At 30.2% G+C, this 21,238-nt stretch overlaps 1 protein-coding gene across 6 annotated transcripts in view; it reads right to left on the bottom strand.

The window, feature by feature from the left end:
* Positions 1–902: 902 nt before the first annotated feature.
* Positions 903–21,238, bottom strand: part of Cph (BCL11 transcription factor chronophage) — a 33,640-nt gene continuing 13,304 nt past the window's right edge. Inside the window, exons 1-4 of one of the 6 annotated variants that reach the window (XM_075824116.1) lie at positions 16,668–16,918; positions 14,814–16,385; positions 4,857–6,373; positions 903–4,749 (exon numbers count right to left, since the gene is read on the bottom strand). In XM_075824116.1, the coding sequence (XP_075680231.1) occupies positions 2,296–4,749; positions 4,857–6,373; positions 14,814–16,368 (5,526 nt within the window). In that variant the 5' untranslated portion in view covers positions 16,369–16,385; positions 16,668–16,918 and the 3' untranslated portion in view covers positions 903–2,295. Of the gene's footprint in view, positions 4,750–4,856; positions 6,374–6,542; positions 6,699–14,813; positions 16,386–16,667; positions 16,919–21,238 lie in introns of those variants that run through there. The other 5 variants (XM_075824109.1, XM_027346757.2, XM_075824133.1 and 2 more) reach the window with 5 other exon arrangements.

Here is a 21,238-nt window from a genome sequence, read left to right as displayed (position 1 = left end):
CAAGGGATCAATCGATCGATGATAAAATAGTTGACATTAATAAAAAAAATAACTAACTGCTGCTGCTAATAATAATAACAATTAACCTCCTGGGCAACCGATAATGAATGAATGAATGATAATGATGAATGATAATGATGAAAATATGTCATCAATGTTGTTGTTCGATAAATAATAAAAACGCTACAATAATCTATCCATGATGGTTTAAAATACATAGCTCTGAATGATGATGATGAAAACACAAAATGCCATACCATTTGAACCGAAATAGCCATTCAATCGTGTCGATTTTTTCGATTTTGTTCAAATGAAAAATAATAATAATTATTATTATTATTATCGTTTTTCATTTGAAATTCAATTGAACCAAGCAACAACGAGAGAGAGAGAAAGAAAGAAAAATTTGAAATTTATTGCGATTGTGATACCACCAAAAATACACATCTGATAGGTGTCAAAATGAAATGAAATGACAGCCCAAATGAATTCAAATCATAATGGAAAACAAAACAAAAAAAACATTTAAGCAAACCTGGCATGGACCTGAGAATTGGATACATTGAATTGGCCAGGCGAAAACAAAAACAACACATGTCATACTTTCCCGAAACAAAACAACAAAACAAAAAACAGCCCACTTTCCGGCCAATTAGATGTATTTTAGGTTTGTTGTTGTTGTTTTTTCAGTTAGAATCGATCAGGAACAAAAAATTGATTGCATAAGACAAAATTATACGGTAGCGTGTGATCCAAAAAAAATCCAAATGCTAATTTCTCATTCCTTTGATCCAATGGACAACCAAAAAAACGAGAGCAAAAAATTTTAATTTTTTTTTAAATTTTTTAAAATTTTATTTTAATTATCATTATTATTTTTTTGTTGTTTTAAAATTACAAGATTTGTAAATGAAAGTGATGTTTTTATTAATTTTAATTTTTTAATTTTCAAATTTAAAAATGGACAAAAATTTTTTCTGTTTTTTTGTTCAAATGATAATGATGATAATGGAGAAGAAATTGTGAATTAGAGAAAAAGGAAAGGAAAGGAGTTGTTATATTAGTTGTAACAAGAATTTATTTCCAAAAAGAAAAAATGAAGCTGTGTGTTTGAATCGAAAAAAGAAATTCTGATTGCGGTTTAGTTATCAGGTGTAAGTTTACCTGATTGGCAGCCATACAGGTTGTTGTTTTACATTTGGTGGTATCATGTTTTTCAATGGACAACTAATACTTTAGTGTGTGTCGATTGATTTTTGTGTTTTTTGTTTTGAAATATACCAATATTTGTTGACTGAAAATACGATATGAATGAATGATGACACAATCAAAATATTTTTGTTCAGTTTTTTTTTTGTTTGTATGTTTTTTTTCACAAATTAATTTATATCTAAAACAATAATGATAATGAAGAAGAAGAAGAAGTTGAAGAAAATTTCCTCAAAGAGATAAATGAATGAAAGAATGAAAGAAAGAGAAAAATGAAATTTTTGTTATTAAGTTTGATGTTTTTTTTTTTAAAAAAACAATTCTTTACAAATTGTCAAATAATAATGATGACATTATAATACGACAAAAATCTATTGCGCTAATCTGGTGTTTGTTTGTGTATGTGGTGTGTGTTTTATGGATTTAAGAATTTTTTGTTTGTTTGACAGGCAGGACAGGACAGGAAATTTTTTTCAAAGCAAAAAAAACAAGAAAAAAAAAAACAATTATTATAATAGAATTAACAAAACAAAAAAAAAGAAGATTTGAAAAAGATAATGTTGTTGTTGATTAAAAGAGATGTTTGTTTAGTTTGTATGTTGAAAGTATCATTGGCCATTATGATTTTGTTTCAGTTTCTCATTGACATCGGTGATTAATGATGATCAAAATTTTTCAGGTAAACAACAGGTTCAGGTGTGTGTGTGTAAAAGATATTTATAATAGTAATTTTGTTTGACTTAAAATTTGTTTTTTAATAATGGTAAAAAAATGTAATAATCAGAATTATGATGTGAATTTTAAAAATCTGAATGAATTTTCCTACACTGGTTATTTATTTATATATAGAAGATACATATTATTTAATATAACTTATATCACCTGTAAGGTATCAAATCAAATAATAAATGCTTAAGGTATGATAAAAGGTGTGATGATCGATTGATTGATAAAGATGGGATGATGATGATGATTGGATTTGACCGGGTAGTTGTTTGTTGAAAGAAGCTCGTCTTCATCTGATAAAAAACAAATTGTTTGATATTTTTTCTTGTTGAATTGAATGATGATATTTGACGAAAGGGACTATAGATCAGAATCTTTATCATTACTTGTGGCTGAACTTGCGCTTGAAAGTACATTAACACTAGCACCACCACTACCATGTAAATGTGATGCGGCATGATGATGATGTGATTGTTGTTGTAATTGATGTTGTTGTTGCTGTTGTTGCATTAATATTGCTAATTCAGCATTCGATAATGGTGATGCGGCATGATGATGATGTCCACCGGAAAGACTTGCAGCAGCAGCAGCAGCGGCTGCTGCAGCCGCTGCCGCTGCATTTCGATTATTTTGATTAACAACACATTTTCTCATATGTTTTTCCAATGTACTTGGTACCGAAAATGGCATATCACAAAATCTACATTTATAAACATCTTTACCATGACGGCCATGTGTTTTCATATGTCTAGTTAATTTGGAACTTTGTGCACATGCATATGAACAAAGTTCACATTTATATGGTTTCTCACCAGTATGTGAACGTCGATGTACAGTTAAATTTGAACAATTTTTAAATACTTTACCACAATATTCACATGTATCATTACGAAAACGATGTTCTTTTCGTCGACCATCCGTAGTTGTCGTTGCTGACGCTGTTGATGATGAATTAGTATTGGACGAACGTAAACCATGATGATTATTACTTCGATGATGATGATTACCAATTCCAGTTAATGAAGAATTATTATTATTGTTGTTATTTGATAGTAAACTATTACGTAATGTTGCACCATTTGTACGATTATTATTATGATGAATACCATTACTATTTGTTGTTGTTGTTGTGCCATTATTATGATGATGATGATGATTTTGTGCCGTTGGTGTTAATGATGGTGGTGGTGGTGGCAAATTTGCGATTGAAGCACCTTTATTATTAATAAAGGCACTATTAACATCCGATGATGATGATAATTTATTTGTTGTTGATCGTAAAAATTCAACAGCAGCTTCTGGATTCATACCGGTAGCTGCTGATGAAAAATTTAAAAATGGATTCGGACCCATTGATGATGGCCATAAACTGGAATAAAGTGTTGGATTATTTGCAGCCATTGCTGCCATTGCTGTTTGTTGTTGTTGTTGTTGTTCATGATTTAAAAAATCAAATTTTAACAATTTTTTTGGATCAAATGTTGGATCAGTAAAGGCACTATTCAAAAAACTACCAGCCAACATATTTAAATTAGCAGCATTTGTTGGATTTTGTTGCAAACTATTCATTAAATCATTAAAATTTGCTCCAAGTAGATTATTATTCGATGGTAATCCATTATTATTAGTTGTTGTTGTTGTTGATGATGATCTTGGTATTGGTGGTGATTGTTGTTGTTGCTTGTTGTTACTATTGTTTAGTAAATTATTCAATGCCAAAAGTCCACCACCACCACCACCATTATTATTATTATTATTTGTAAATAAATTTTCCATATTAATCCGTTCCGATTTCGATGCATTGTTTAAATAATTAGTAAAAACTTTACTACTTTCTTCCATAATTTTATTATAAGTATCATTATTATATTGTATATTTGTAAAACCAATTTTTTCCATCCATTCACCTAATAAATTTTGCATATTATTATTAAGCATTGCACTTGTTCCTTTGGCTGATAATGTTGTTGTTGTTGTTGAATGATGATTATTTGTTGTTGTTATTGATGGTTGTTTTTGAATCGATCGATTAAATTGATCACTATTAATCGAACGAGGTGAAAATGGTGGTGAATGATGATTATTATTAAGTGGTTGTTGGTGTTGTTGATGAAGTCCAGCTCCATCGGTTATTGCACTAATTTTTATCGATGAAGAATCACTTAATTTAGCCGATGACCGTGATGATAAATCTTCAGCAATTAAATCACCATTTAAACATTTATTTTGTTTAGAAAGTTTAATCAAATCATCATCAATTTCTTCATCAAGTTCTTCATCATCATCATCATCATCATCATCATCGTCGTCGTCAATTTCATCAACACCAATTTCCATATCTTCATTATCATCATCATCATCATCATTATCTTCAATTTCTTCAATCGAAACTGATTCATTATTATTATTATTATTATTTGTTATCGTATTCGATTGATTTGATTGTTGTGTTGAATCATCATCTTGTGGTGGTGGCGCCAGTGGCGGTGAAGATTCTGATCCATTAATAATCATTGTCGAAGATTTTTCCCCATCATCATCATCATCATTATCGATTACTGTTGATGAATCATCTTGATGATTTTGATTATTCAATGAACATTCATCATCATTATTAATTGAATTTTCATTTTGTTGTTTTTGTTCATTATTACTATTATAACCATTCGATTTTTTAGCTTTATGAACACGTTTTAAATGTCTACGTAATTTCATAACTTTTTTAAATCCTAAACCACAAAATTCACATTTAAGTGGCCTACGTATATTCAATGTGTTGTTGTTGTTGTTGTTTGAAGATTCTTTTGGTTGAATCTATAAATAACGAAATGAAATAAAAATAACGGAAAAATTTCATTTTAAAATTCAAAAATTTTATTGAATGAAACAAAAACAACAAACCGAAATACCCAGAGACTTACCTTACAATCATCATCTGCTACTATCGAAGAACGTTTATTCAATTGATTTGAATCAGTTTCTTCTTTGATTAATAATCTTTTACCATTATTCAATGATAAATTTGTATTGACCGGTGGTGATGTTAAACGATTCACTGCAGATGATGATGATGATGAATTTGAATTTGGCCGTGAATGTTGTTGTTGTTGATTAATCATCAATGATGGTGATGATAGTTGCCTATTTGTTATATCAGTAACGTTGTTTAATGATGATGGTGCCAATGGACTAAGTATTACCGGTGAATTACTATTATTATTATTAATCGTTGATGATGATTCTTGAAAACGATTTTTACGATTCGTTTGTAAACAGGAGGTAGTATTTGATGATGTTGATGATGATAAAACATTATTATTATTATTATTAGTAGCAGTATTATTATTCATCAGACTAGCATTCGATAAATTCGGTGTTATTGAATTAATGGCAGCAGCAGAAGCCGTTGTTGGTGGTGGCAATGATAATGGTGATGGTTGTTGTTGTTGTTGTTGTTGTGTCATTGAATTGGCCAATTGTCGCATCTGCTTTGAATATAAATCAAATGCTGCATTTGCCGAAGATGTTGTTGTTGAACCATCCAAAAAATGATTAGTAAAATTAGTTAATGTTTGATGTTGTTGGTTTATTGATGTAACCGGATTTGTATGATGATGATGATGATGATGTCCATTTCGTTTATGATTCGTCGTTGGTGGCATCTGAGTTTCTAGACTGGCATTGTTTGAATTAAGAGGACCACCACCACCACCAACACCAATCGAATACAAATCATTTAATAATGCATTTGAAGGATGAGATGATGCGGCTGCAGATGCTAAATGATGTTGATGATGATGACCTAATAGATCTGTTGCTGATGCTGCTGTTGTTTGATGACTAGTAGCGGCAATTTGTTGACGATTATTTTGACTATTATTGCCACCAGTTGTTGCGACATTTGCCGCTGCAGTTATTGCTTGTAACAAAGATAATGTTGATGATGAAAGAGGATTTGATGATGATGATTGGCTAGATGCTGCGGATGATCGTAATATAGCTTCTAATTGTGTTGTTGTTAGATTAAAACCGGCTGTTGTCATCATTGCAGCTATTGATTGAAGATTATTAATATTGCTAACCGGTAATGTTGTTGATGATTGATTAGTAGCCGTTTGACCATTTGACCATAGCTGTGATGAATTTCCATTAAGGCCTGATTTATTAATTGATGGTGGTAACAAATTTGTTGATGATAATGATTGATGGCCATTCATCATCATCATCATTTTAGGATTTTGTTGTTGAATCAAATCATCATTTGTAACATCTAGACCGGTTCCAGAAGTGTTAGTAACAACATTTGTAAATGAATCAAAATCATCATCATTAAATTCTTCATAAATTTTTAAACCATGATCATTTTGAGCATGTTGCATCAATAGCCAAGGTGATTGAAATATTTTTTTACATGTACTACATATTTGTGAATTTGGTTCTAGAAAAAATTCAGAAAAGAAAAACAGAAAATTGAAAAAAAAAAATTAATTTTTCAAAAAACCAACGAATTTTTGCAAAAGAAATTTTCAATTTTAAAAACGAAAATTTTTGATTAATGATTTTCAAATGTCATGCAATGAAAAAAAAAGTCATTCGGTATTCCATACATCACACCAACCAAACACCATTTCCATCATTCAATATTTTTAACCCCAAACATCATTTGCAAATAATAAAAAAGTTTTCATTTTTTCCAAAAATACAAATCTCCAATGACTTTTAACGATTCGGTAATCCAATGGTGACATAGGGAAATCATCATCAGCGAAAAAAAACCAGGAACAAACAAACAAACAATAATTGAATGTGACATGTAAAGTTCATGTGAACAACCAAACAACAGAAAATTTGAATATTTTTTTTTCATACAAACTTGACAACAATAACACCACCACCGCCACCATTATCATCAATGAAAAAAATCAATTAAAAATCAACCAAGTCAACAAATATCGATCACAAAGGTCAACTCTAGCGCGCGAGCTTACATCAAACATCATTGAATAACCCGATAGAAATGACATGTGTGTGTATCAATGATGAATTTTCAATTTTTTCATTTTTTTCATATTAAAATTACATCTAATGATCATCATCTATGTATGATCTAAGGGTATGGGGAAGCAAGATTTGCTTAACAAACGACCGTCGTGTGTTTGTGTGTGATAACCTAAACAACGAAAGAAACATCACATCATTGATGTTGTCGCGTGTTTTGTTTTGTTTTGGAACAAAATAATCGGACCAAAAATCGATTGATTTTTTTCACAAACAACAACGAAACGATGGAAAAAAAACTCGATTCATCATCTTTTGGATGAAAGAGATATGGTGCAACATCAGAGAGAGAGAGAGAGAGAGTATGAAAGAAAATGTCTATTTTATTCACCAAAAAAAAAAAAAAAAAAAAATATGCAAAGATAATTCATAGTAAATAACAATGACAACAACAAAATTTTTCTGAATAATCAAAAAAAAAAAAAAAAAGTCCAGAGTAAAGAAAATGAAAAAACATCATACAACACATATAGCCGCAAGTTATATCAAAAAAAATACATCCACATTTTTCGTTGAAAAGAGTAACTCTCTTATACTGTTATCAAGTTGTTGTATACAGGGGATGATCATCATCATCATTTTTGGTTGGTTATGCTTGCAAACTTTTTATTTCGAACGAACAAATTCAAGTGACTGGACTGGATCAGTTTTTTTTATAGATTTTTTTTCCTTTCATTTATGGATATTATCGATGATGATGATGATCATCATCCATCATTGTCATTGTCACACACTGGTCGATTGTAAATTTGATTTTCTTAAAAAAAAAATTTTTTTTACCCTCGCTTGCTTTTATATAATCACCATAGACAAATACACACACACAAGTGAAACAGGAAGTAAAAGTTGTAAAAAAAAATGAAAAATTTCAATATTTTTTTTCTTTCCTGGTTAATGATTGTATATTTGACAACAAACTAAAATGTCATGGACATGTCAAAATGTCCGTTGGATTTACTAAATCATCATCATCATCATTTATACCGATCCAGAAACAAGATCCAAGGCAAAAAAAAAGCAATTCAAGGCAAAAAAAGCAATAAGCATATCGGGTATTATTATTATGACGGTCATAATTTCAACAAATATTACCCGAACAACAGCAACAACAAAAAAAATACATAACGATTTGGGAGTAGAGAAAAAAAGCTAAAAATAACGACAACGAAGATCGTTTATTTCTCCTGATTTTTTTTATTCAGAGGAAAAAAATCACTCAACTTTTTTTTTCTCGAGCAATCATCTTCTGAAGGTAACTTCTAACCAGAGATTTAGAAGAAAGAAAAGAATTTTGGGAAAAAAATTTCGTTGCATATTGAATATTGAATGAATGAATGAATGGAGAAAAAGAATCAAAAGTTGCCTGAAAGGCATTTTCAAAATGATGATTTTTATTTTTGTTGAAAATTTAAAATTTAAAATCTTTTTTTTTTTGTTGGTAAACTGATAAGATTTGCTAGAAGTTCCGGTGTGTGTGTGGAAAAAACATTATAATATTTATGGTCAGTGAAGCTCATCGTTATCAGTGTTTTTTGGTGGTTGAATATGGCAGCAGTAAATCGATAGGTTTTAAAATTTTTTAAAAAAATTTAAAACCAAAAAACCAAAATAGACAGGAAACACAGAATTGAAATGGAAATCGAAAAAAGTAAACATAAATTAAATTTTCAAACAAACTAAAATGGTACCTTTTTTTCTGGATTCTTTGAACAGAGAAAAATAAAAAAGATAATGGAAATTCGTTTCCGAACTAGTAAAATGACATATTGTCACGATTCTTGTTTAAAAAAACATGAAATGAAATGAAATGATGAAAAACAATGATCAAATATTTGCGTAAACCAAAAAGATTTTCAAATTTTTTTTCCCACTTTTTAAACTTCGATTACACCCACACACACACACACAGACAGACAGTTTGACAATGAGAAGAAAAAATGTATCAAATAACCAATCAATCAATCAATCAATTAGATTTTTTTTTTCAATCATCATCATCATCATTACATTTGTCACCGAAAAAAAAAACGTTATTTTTTGCTCCCTTTCATAAATACAATGTTATAATTTAAATTTGTATTGTAATGTAATGTATTATTATTATCACCAATTGATGTGTTGAGTGTGTGTGTGTGTTTTCATCGTCATCCAATTTCCAAGTATTTATTTTTCTATTGTTATATATCCACCCACACACACTTAAACACGTACCAAACAAGCAACAAACACAAATAAATAAATAAATCGCGTACACGCGATCGTACTGGACATTATAAATATCTATCAAATATCTATGTTGAGAAATGAACTGGAAACCAAAATTGACAACAACATGATTTCAAGTTGAACCAAAACAAAAAAAAAGTCAATAAATTATATTGTGGCTATTTGTATCCACACACACACTATATGGTTATCGAGAGTAGAAAAAAAATCGGATTTTCAAAACTGTAATAGTTTTCAGCGTATGGCGACCGATGATAATAATAATGACTACTTCTATTTTTCTTTTCAATCATAAACCACCAACAGCAACCAGAACAACAACTGGTAATGATCATCATCATTCAATGATGATGATACTTTGCGGTTGTTACGCAATAAAAGAATTATTATGCAGCAAGCAGACAAAAAAGTATTTTTCTTATCAATTTCTTTTCATTACTTGTCCATTTGAAACATTTGTCGTTAGAAACTTTTTTTCTGGTTTGAATTCATCATCAACGTTGATGAAGAAGGATCAGAAAAAAGAAAAGACTTGGTCCAGTGATCATTGATGAATTGAATTGAATAGAAAAGAACATCTTCTTCTTCTTCTTCACAAGGGAAACTTTTTTCTGTTTTTACAGAAGAAAAAAAAGAGCATAACATTGACTTGATTTCAATTGTTGTTCAGAATGATTATGATGATGATGATGATAACCTTTCGTTGTTGTTGTTGTTGCAGAGAAAAAAAACTTCAATATTTTCGAAAAGGACCCGAACCGAACAAAAGAAGATGTTTGTGTGTGAATGATTGTACCACTGAAGAAAAGAAAACGAGAAAAAAGTTCCTGGTAAACCAGATCAGACCAGATGGTCGAAAGCAAGAAACTTTCTTCTTTTTCCATTTTGGACAATGATGATGATTTCTTTCTTTCATTTTTAGCCAACGAAATGAAAGAAAGGAAAAAATCGAAATAAAAACAGGATATAACATTAGAAGAACGTTATGTAATAAGTTTTGGTTGTTGTTGTTTCTTTTTTCTCAGATGATGGCCAAGAGCAATGGCCTTTGACATTATGGATTTATCAATGAATGAAAAAAAATTATGATTGACCGATGTGCTGACCTTGTCAGTGTTATTGAAAAGTTTTTTTTTCATCGTTCCGTAAAAAAAAGTAGAAAAAATAACGGTCGCTGAATTGTAAATGTATGTTCCGGGGGAAATAACGAGAAATCCGGAGAGAAATAAACATCTTTTCATCATAAATGAATAATGATTACATAATGAGTAGTAATAGGGAAGAAAAAAACTACAAGACTTTGGTTCCCATTAGTTCACATTCACAGTGGTGGTGGTGGTGGACAATTATTATCATTATTATTTTGTGGACTGTAACGGTTTTTTTCATTCTTTCTTATTTTCTTCCTTCAACATTTCAATTTCTGTATATCTGTACTACACCCTGTATTCTCCCCCTAAACTTGTTGTATATTCCAAGTGGACATTTGACCCGATGTTTTCGTTTGTTCAATCTAAATATACATCATTATTACAAAATGAAAGCAAAAAAAAAACTAAAACAAGAAAACACACACCGAATATACCAGAGCAACCAGCAATGAAAAAAAAATTGTGACCAAAAATAGATCCACACCAAAAGAAAGAAAAAAATTTTATTAAATAAAAAAATGTCCATTGTAGTTAGGGTGGTAGCCAATCTAGCCACCAAACTTTTTTGTTATCAAAGTAGTCAATGTTAGTTAATACAAAGTGAGGCACCATGGGTCAATCATTCAACGACAAAATGGACGAACAAAAAGCTAATTAATAGAAAAAAACATTTCATAATAACCAAAAATAGAAAAACATTTCATTAGTCAGGATCAACGATAATAATAATCATTATTTTTTTCTACTTTATTAAACGAACGAAAAAACGTAATATTTTTTTCCTGGCCAACCAAAATCCATAATTAATATAAATCACCAGCCAGCCTTGTATGGTACCATTCATTCATTCGGTGTTTGTGGACGAAAACAAAACAAGGAAATCCAAAAATTGTAAAACGAAAAATTGAATAATTCAATTTCATCAACTAACGAAAATCTGCTAAAAGATTTAGTTTAGGTTTTTTTTTAATTTATTTGAAAATTTCCGGTAAATGACTAAACCAAACAAAGTGATGAATTGAATGAATGAAATAAAATTCTTCAACGTCCATCAACGACCAGCAGCAACTGAACTCTGACTAAAAAATCTGTCGCTCCATAAATAAGTCAAAATCATTAAATAGAATTAATCAACAGCAGCAACCAACGAAAGAATTCAATTTATCAAATGGTTGATTCTCACGCACAATAACAACAACAACAACAAAAAAGGCTGTGGACTTCAAACTAAGTAATGTTGTTTTGGTTAGTTGGTCCATGTTTGGAAATTGTTGAACGAAAAAAAACCTGATGGACCGATCAATCCAATCGACCGATCGATCGACCTATGTAGATTTGGCAGACAGAATTGGAAAAAAAACAGTAGCAGCAACAGAAGCAAAACAATTAAGGTGATTAGATCAGCGGGCTATTTTTTCACACATATATGACATATAACGTGATTGAATTCTAGCCGATTCTGGACATGGTGTGTGTGTGTGTCAAGAAAAATATACAGAGAGAAAAATCCGGATGACAACTATCCAAAGTATGAAAAAAAAATTCAAAAATCATCATCAGTCAATCACAGAAAAAAACAAAGGTAAAGATTTTTTCTGAAAAAAAAATCCAATAGATCGATGACCTTATTGAAAAATCACTATTAAAAAGATTAATAATAATCATCATCATCAAATTAATTGATTTGTTTGGTTTGTATGACCTGAGCTAAAAACAAATGAAAATGAAAAACGCCAAACTTGTCATCAATTTTCTTAATAAGTTTCCGAATGGAGAAAAATCATCGCCGATGATGATACACGTGGGACAAAAAACGTTTTTTTTAGCCAAAAACAAACGCATTCAATCATGGTCATCATCATCATCCAGAAAACAACAAAGTTTGCCAAAAATGACTGAATAAAAATGAAAATAGATATACATTTCATTCATTCATTTCATTTCATTTCATTTCATTTTCAAGATGTATCATGATTAATGATGATGATCATCATCATGATCATCATCTAAGATGAATGATCTACCACCAAAAATTCACCACCAAACAACAACTCAACTATATCAAATGAAAACGAAAAATTGTCATATCGATTGACCTAAAGTTTTGGTTATTTCATTATTCATTGCAGGCATATGGTTTAGAATAGACAATTGAAAGTAGCGAACAAAACAAAAAAAAATCTATTATCTTTTTTTTATTTATTTGACAAACGATGAAAACCAAAAAAAAAAAAAAATGGAAATCGAAACATACTGAAAATGAAAAAGATCATTAGTGTGAATGTTACGTAAAAAAACGTAACATAACTTCTCGAATATAAAAGTCTCATCCACTCGCGATATATGTGATGGCCATTTCAATCAATTTTTTTTTCTTGAATCAAACACTAACCAAACACGAAGCAAAGATCATCATCAAAATTTGTTTGTTACAAATTGAATTGAATTCGATCAACAGGAATTGTTTTTCCTATTCATTCATTCAAATCAATTTGATTATGAACACCATGTGTTAAACGGACAACGGCCTGTCAAGAAATATATTTTTTCTATCGAAATTCACCATTCATCTTTTCCTTGTTTCCTACTATGTTAAAGTTGTTGTTGTTGTTTAATGGACAAATGTTTAATTACCGTATAACAACAACAACAACAACATTTCATTTAGTTTGATTCAGATCGATATTAATCTGCATCACTTTGAAAGTGTGATGTCCGTGTAACATTAATTAAACTTTTTGTATCTCCAAAACTGATTAACTGACTAACTATTTTGAATAAATTCAGCAATGAAAAATGAGTAGAGTAGTGAATGAAAAGAAAGAAAGTGAATGCATTCAAAGTTTGACTGCTAATTGACTAATCACCCACTTTACACACAATCAATGAATGAATGAATGAAAGATGCTTACGAAATTGGCTACTGTAAATTGATGATCATCATCAATAAATAAAAAACAACATTCACCACAACCGATTGAAACGTTTTTTTTTTTGTGAATTTTAGTAGACTTTTTGAACAAATTTAATGAAATTTTTTGTTGAATGAATGAATGAAATGAATGGAAAATTTGAAAGAGAGAAAAAAATCGATTTAAAATTTTGACCATTTGAAAAGAAGATGGCCAGCCAAAAAAAAACAAAATTAGATTTAGAATGTGGTTAGTTAAAATGCCAAAAACCAAATGATATATGGCTGCTGCTGTTTTTTTGTTTTTGTTTTTGGTTTAAATGTCCAGATGCAAATCTTTTTTTTTCGAAATTCTTTCTAAAAACAATCCAATCACACACACACGGAGAGAGAGAGAGAGAGTCTAATTTTAAATCAATTCAGAGGACTAAAATGCAATGAGATTTTGCACATCACATATCAATAGCCGGGCATCATCATTTATTTTCACTGACAATTCAGAAAAATGACTGGCCATTTGAAATTTATATCTATCTATGTGTGATGGTGGTGGCTACTTTTCAAAATCTTTCAAACGAAAAAAAAAGAATGACTTTAACATCAAATCACCACCATCACTACCAATCATCATCAATTGTGTAAAGAAGGCTTATGTGATGCAGCAAAGTGAAATTGAATGAAAAGAAAAAACCATTTTTCAGCAAAAAAAGTTTTTAAAAAAAATAAAATTAACGCCCTAACACTTGACTGAAAAATCAAAAAGGAAAAAAAAAATCATTTCATTTTAGCCGGATTAACTTTTTCATTCAATTCGATTGTCCAGTTGATGATGATGATCATCATCCTGAAGGTGTATTCCCGAATGAACAAAAAAAATGAAAAATTGTCTTTTTTTAAAGAAAAAAAATCCTTAAAATGGAAAAAAAAAGTAGAGTAGGATGATAATAATGATGATTATTATTTGACCCTGTCTGTGTATGTGACGTATATGTCAATTGTTGTTTGTTTCATCAATGATGTCCATATATTTCTGAATGGTCATTCATTCAAAAAAAAGGGGGAAAGCAATAATGATCAAAAGAAAAAAAAAGAAACCAAACCTATCACACACAAACAAATATAGACATATGAACAACAAATGAACATTAATCACATTACAAAAAGGAAAAGAAAAGAAAATCATCTTCAATTTGGACATTTTTTTTTGTCAGGTAAAATTACAATTAATAACAATTTTTTCTTGCTTGGGCATGCACTCATTCACACACACAGGTAAAAAACATTGAGTAAATGAAAAAAATTTCTTAATTACGTAACCATCATCAAACATTTGATGAAATATATGTTGTCGCATATATGTGTGTGTGATGATCATGATGACCAATATATTGTCACATCTTTTTTTTGTGTAAAGTTTTTTCATTATTAAAAACTTTTTTCTTATTATTATTGTCTTTGTATTACTTAATTATGTTTGTTTTTGTGTATTGTGACTTGATTCAGTTGTTGTTGTTGTTGTTATTATTTCTCACCTGAAATTGTATTTTGTTGTTGTTGATTATTCATCATCGTTGTTGTTGTTGTTAATGGTTGACTCAATAAGGCACGTAATTGATAATGTTTACATTGTTTTCTTAAATGACTACATGAATGATTATGATTACGAGGACGATGTTTTCGAGGACAAATTTGTTGTTTTGGTTGTCCATATTGCTTATTTTGTCTATTATTAATTATCGTATCATCATCATCATTGTTATTTTGTCGACTAGTTTTTTCATTTGAATCAATTTCAATTTCAATGGATGATTCAATAATATCTTCCGGTCGTTTATCATCAACAACAGCAACAATATTTTTATTAGCAGTACTAGTGGTGGTCAATGTCATATCCATTTGATTATCATCATGACTACTAATAGTATCATCATCATCATTATTTTGGATTAAATTATTTTCATTCATTTTATTCATATGTTTTGTTTTCTCCTTTTCACCATTATCATTTTCATCAACATTTTCATAATTGACTTTTGTTTGTTCATCACCATCATCATCATCATCTGTTGTTTGTTCCATAATTTCTTCATTATTATTCAACGATGAATCTGCTGCTAGCTCCTTTTTTATATCAATGTCCATCATCATAACGTTATTTGGATTTTTCTCCTTATCCGGATTAGTTATAATAATTTCATTATTTTCGCCATCATTATGGATATTATCCTCGTTTGGATGATTATTATTATTGTTGTTGTTGCTGTTGTTTGGATCTTTGTAGGTGGAAATAGATGAAGGCACTGACTCACTAATATCATCATCACCATTAACATCTTTATCGTTGTTGTTGCTGTTATTAATTGATGAAACTGTTGTTGTTGTTGATGTGGATTTTGTTGTTTTTAAATCAATAATCACCGGTGTTATCATAGTTGTTGTTGTTGTCGTGGCAGTATTTGTTGTTGTTTTTGTTGAATTATCATCATTATCATTATCGGAAATACAAGAACAACAATCATCATCATCATCATCATTTGCAAAATTATCAACATTATTCATAAGAGATTGTAATTTTTTTGTTGATAATGATAATGATGATGATGAACAACAATTATTATTAATAACTTTATGATTAATAAATTGTATAATATTTGATAATGAAAAATCACTTAAACATTGACCACAAATTAATTTATCTTCATTATTATAAGTAATATTTAGTAAATGGCCAGAATTGGCAGCAGTTGTTGTTTTTTTAAGTTGTTGATTCAAAGAGGCTGTGGTGGTGGTGGTGGTGGTGGTGATAGTTGTTGGTTTAGAATTGAAACAAGCAGGAAAAGATGAAGAAAGATTTAAAGAAGAAGAACCATCACCCGAGGAAGATTGGTTGGGAAAACATTTTATTAAATCATTTTTATTGTGATTTTGGTTGATACCATCATCATCATTGATGATTGATTCGGATGATATGGTTTGGGTTTTATTTTGGTGAATAATGGGCGTCTGGGAATTTTTAATAATTAGCTTGGGCACTTTATTTGCTGATGATTGGCTGCAATATAATGGGTCGGGTTCATCATCATTCATATCCTCGTAAGCTGAAGCTAATGGGGGGTTTTTTCGGATATATAAAGATCATAGAATTAATTCAGAGAAAAAATTTTTGAAAAAAAAACAAATTCTACAATTGATAGAAAAGGGGAATGTTGAAATATGTCATAATAAAAAGGGGTGAGAACAAAAAAACAAGACAAGATTCATTCATTTTTTGGGTTATTTTTGTTTGGATGTTTTTAGTTGGGATAAATTGATTATGATTAAGTGATGACAAGATACAAGCAAAAGAGAAAAAATAGTCAATAAAAGTCAATGAGAAACAAACATACAGAGAAAAATTGAAAACGGACGCTTTTAGATAGATTCTGACCATCAACAAATAAACATCTGCAAAATGTAGCTTTTTTTTTGATGATGATGTTGTTGTCAACTCAAATTGATTTTAATGAAGTACCCATCTTTATTATCATCATCATCATCATCATCATCTGGTCAATGGTCTTTGAAAACACATTTATTACACACACACAAACACATCACACATATGGCGAGTCAAGAGGTCTAGACATGTGGTCAGACTAGAGAATAATGATGACCAAAAAAAACCAATGATATCGCATTCGAAAGTCAAAAAATGAAAGAAAGAAAAAATGGAAATGACGACGACGCGTGTTAAAGTTTTAGAGAAGAAAAAAAGAGCCATCGAAACAACAAAAACGTTTAGGAATCGGTAGTGGTCATATATGATGATGATGAAAGTGAAAGAAAAACATTGAGCAACAAATTGGTCAAAATCATCCACCCATCATTTGTGTGTGTGAATCGAATGAAAAAAACAGCAGAAAATTTAGGTCAACCGGATGACCAATATGTGAATCAGTGTCTATGTAATGTGTAAGTGTGGTTTTGATTTTTTGATTTTTGATTCGTTGCGGCTTTCTTGGCGCATAACGATTATACAATCAAACCAAACAAACAAACAATAATGGTAATCATTCATATTATTCAATCAAACACGATGACGACGACGATGATGATACATACAACACACACACACACCAATATGGAACAATTAATTTCATTTTCACCATCATCATCAATAAAATCATTTATAATAATCGAGCGAAAAGAAAATCAATTGTAATTTTGAAAAATAAAAATGGTTTTTTTTTTCATCTGCTTTTTCATCATCATTTTCTGTGTCCATCTCAAACAAATTGGTCAAAAAATGAAATGAAAAAAACTAATATTAATAAATGATTGTGTAGTGGTGGTAGTGTAGTGGGAGAAAAAAAAAATATTTTTAACACTGGACATTGGTTGCCAGGATCATTCATCATTTTTTTTCTCTTCTATGATTTTTGCTGGACACCCTCTCTTCATCTAGCAAATACAGAAATCTAGCAAAGCAAACGCGTGTGCCACGTACAATAATGACCAATGGTCCAACACTAACAAAAAAAACGATAATCATCATCATTATTATAAGACCGATAATCAAAATCGATCGATCTTCTTCTTCTTCTTCTTGTCATTCTTTCGATGCTTGTCGATATTTTTGTATTTTTTGTATTTAGAATACGAAACATACTGTGATTTGTCATGTTAAAACCGACGACGACAAAACGACGATTTATAAATTCGATTGGTGGAATATTATTGAGTGTGAAAAAACAATGAAAAAAAACTAAAGTGAAAATCAACAGCCAAAAAAATAAACTAAAAGAATTGCAAATATGGGAGAATAATTTTTCGTTTGCGTAATTTTCGTTTTTTGTTCAATTTGATTGACCAGCTGGCTATAAAAAAAGTGAAAATGAATTTTGTTTTGCTATAGCCTTGCCTGGCTGCTGTTTGTTATCACATTGGCCAGTTTCATGAATCCGGTGAAACAAACATCATTATTATATAATTATTATTATCAAAAATGGTTTAACCTAATTTCCAGTCATTACCAAACCAAAAATGAAAAACGAAAAACGAACGAAACAAAAAAACGACATCGATTTTGATCAATGATAAAATGTAACTGGCCAGAAAGGATGTAATCATTTAACCAGTGTGTTTGCTGGTTGGTGTTTAGAGGGAGAAATTGTCCTTAACTAACTAAAATTATTTTTCCTGGAAAAAAATTTTGGTCATAATTTTATCAATCAACCGAACGCAAACAAACAAAACAAAAATTCAATTAATCAATTACAATGGTCGTTTTTTTTGTAATTGGCTATTTTTACATTTAATCAACACAAATACTACACACACTTACACATACGGAAACATATTGATTAGAGAGGCGAAATATTGATTTTGCTTCGATTGATTTTGTTTTGACTAATTATATTCATATAATAATATCAGTGATAACAACAACAAAAAAGGCTAGACAATTTTATCGCATGTTTTCTGGTGTGCAGCTAAAAATGGCCGGTCACCAACCTTGAGAGAATAGAAAAAACAAAGTGTAAAAATGTAATGTAATCTTCAGTGAGATCTGGAATGAAAAATCTCGAGAACAAAAACCGAATTTAGACATTTTTTTCGCAAAAAAAAGAAGATAATAAAAAGATGTAAAAAAGAACAGAATTGAGATAAACATAGAACAACAAGAATTTAGTAAAACAGCAACAACAACGAAAATATCCAAAAATATACATCACTCTCTCTCTCTCTCTCGATTATATTACAAGATGCCAAGATTCTTTCCTCAAAAAAGAAAAAAGAAAATTCCATTTCCTCATCTCTCTCTGTGTGCATGTTTCTATTAATGGACATGAATTACAAAAACCAAAAAACAAAAATGGACATTATGTGAAGCATCGACATTTAATGACGTTCAATGACCTCCGGAACTTATCATCATCATAAGCTGCAGCCATGTCATATTCATTCATTCATTGAATTATGCAATAATAAAACATTAAACATCAACCAAATAGCCAATGGTTAGCAGCCTAATGAAACATCAACAATCAAACAAACAAACATTCACATAAGAATATGTGTTGCATATGCTATATGTTAGATTGCCAAAAGTTTGTTATAAACACAGTGATTCAACAGTTTGAATTTTTTTTTGTTGGACCAACATCAAGAATCATCCACACACATCATGAGAATATATAATGATTACCTAAAAATAGCCGTCCCCCTTTTTTTGTTTTTTTTTCTTAGTCATTTTTGTTGTTGTTGTTGTCGCTTTGTTTTCATTCAAAAAAAAGGCCAAATCAAAACAACAACAACAAAAAAACTGGCAAACATCATTCACATACGGCATTCCATCATTCAATCAACCATCCAACCATCCATCTAACCAAGAGAAAGAATTTGTCTAGCAGTCCGTTTGTTTGTTTGTTTGTTTGTGTGAAACAAAACAAAACAAAAACTAACTAACCAACCGATTCAGTATTATTTGCCTCATTTCAAATACATCACACACACAGACACACAGAGCATAAAGAAACATCCATTTTACAATGATGCCGATCATCATCAGATTCTTGAAAAAGAAACGAAACGTAAAGAAATTTAAATTATCTTTCTCTATTCATTCTTTCGTTGTTCAGTTTGGTTTAGTTTAGTGTGTTTGATTTGATGGCTCGCTTTTATTTTCGGTGTTCAAGTTTTTTTTTTTGGTTTGCATCTCAAAATAGCTATCAAAAATATCATGTGTGTGTTTGCATTGTGTGAATAAGTGATTTTGGTTGTTGTTGTTTGTTGATGGTGCCCAGTTGGCCACTTCCCAATTGGCCCAATATAAAAACATTATTATCCCTACCAGTGAATGTATGTAGCATCCCAGTACTAATGCACCACTATCAACAAAGTTGTTGTTTTTCGGTTGTCAGTTGGTTTAGTGTTTGGTTTGCCGAAAATAAATGACGATGGTGACGAGCCAAATTCTTTCTTTCTTCTTTTTTCAATGTGTGTGTTGGTGTCCTTATACGCCCGTATATTCTCAATGTGTGTGTGTGCAATCTATTCAAACACACACACAACAAAAAAATTCTAAAAACGAAACAAACCATAAGACTAAAAGGCTAAAATTAGTGGATAAAGAGAGAGCCAACCATTAACCAATTTTATATTCTCTCTCTCTCTCGGTATGTAATATTGATCATCATCATTATCATTGAAAGAAGAAAAATATATACGCAGTAAAACCAAACAACAACAACAACAGAAGAAATAAACATCATACAGCCGCCAAAAAAAAACGAAAAAACGACAAGCCTTCAAATTAGAATGGTTACCCGGCCAATTTTTTTTCGTTCAAACATAAAAAAATGTTGGGCGCCATTGGATGACGCCAATGGACATGTGTGTGTGTGTGTGTGCTACAAACAAACATATTGCGAAGAAAAAAAAGAATAACGGATGTTTGCATATGCGAAAAGAATGTTTGTTCTTAGAGGAGAAAATTAAAGAATTTCATTTTTTTTTTTGTTGAAGCTATTTTCGGACATGGATTTATCATCATCATCATTATCTTTGTTGTACACCGAAGAAAGTAACATCGGTTCTTAAACTTCTTAGTAAAATGACTAAACCGAATGATGATTCAAAGATATTTGGTCTGTCATTAATTTACACACTGGTGAGGAGCAAACAAAAAAATATTCAAGAAAATCAAATGTATTTTTGGGTCAAGTTTCATTTTCAACCGAACAAAAAAAAACTTCTGTAAAATCAAATTACGATGTAAAATCGTAAAGAAAGAAAATGCTATACACACATGGAATATTTATGGCAAGAGAGATCAGTTTGTGTGTATATTTTGATGTGAAACAAGCTAAAATACCAAAATAAAAACGTAATACCAGAAGCAAAGAAAAGATGAGAAATCTATTTCTCTGCTGCTGCTGCTGTGTTCTAATATTTCATGTCCGTTGTTTTTTCGTTT

Source organism: Dermatophagoides pteronyssinus, unplaced genomic scaffold (genome assembly GCF_027571235.1).
Source record: "Dermatophagoides pteronyssinus isolate colony J.1.1.1.1 unplaced genomic scaffold, Derpt_VIB-CSIC_2022.12 sq0001, whole genome shotgun sequence".
Classification (NCBI taxonomy): domain Eukaryota; kingdom Metazoa; phylum Arthropoda; class Arachnida; order Sarcoptiformes; family Pyroglyphidae; genus Dermatophagoides; species Dermatophagoides pteronyssinus.
Note: the sequence above shows the minus strand (reverse complement) of the source record. Positions and strands in the feature narration are given on the sequence as shown.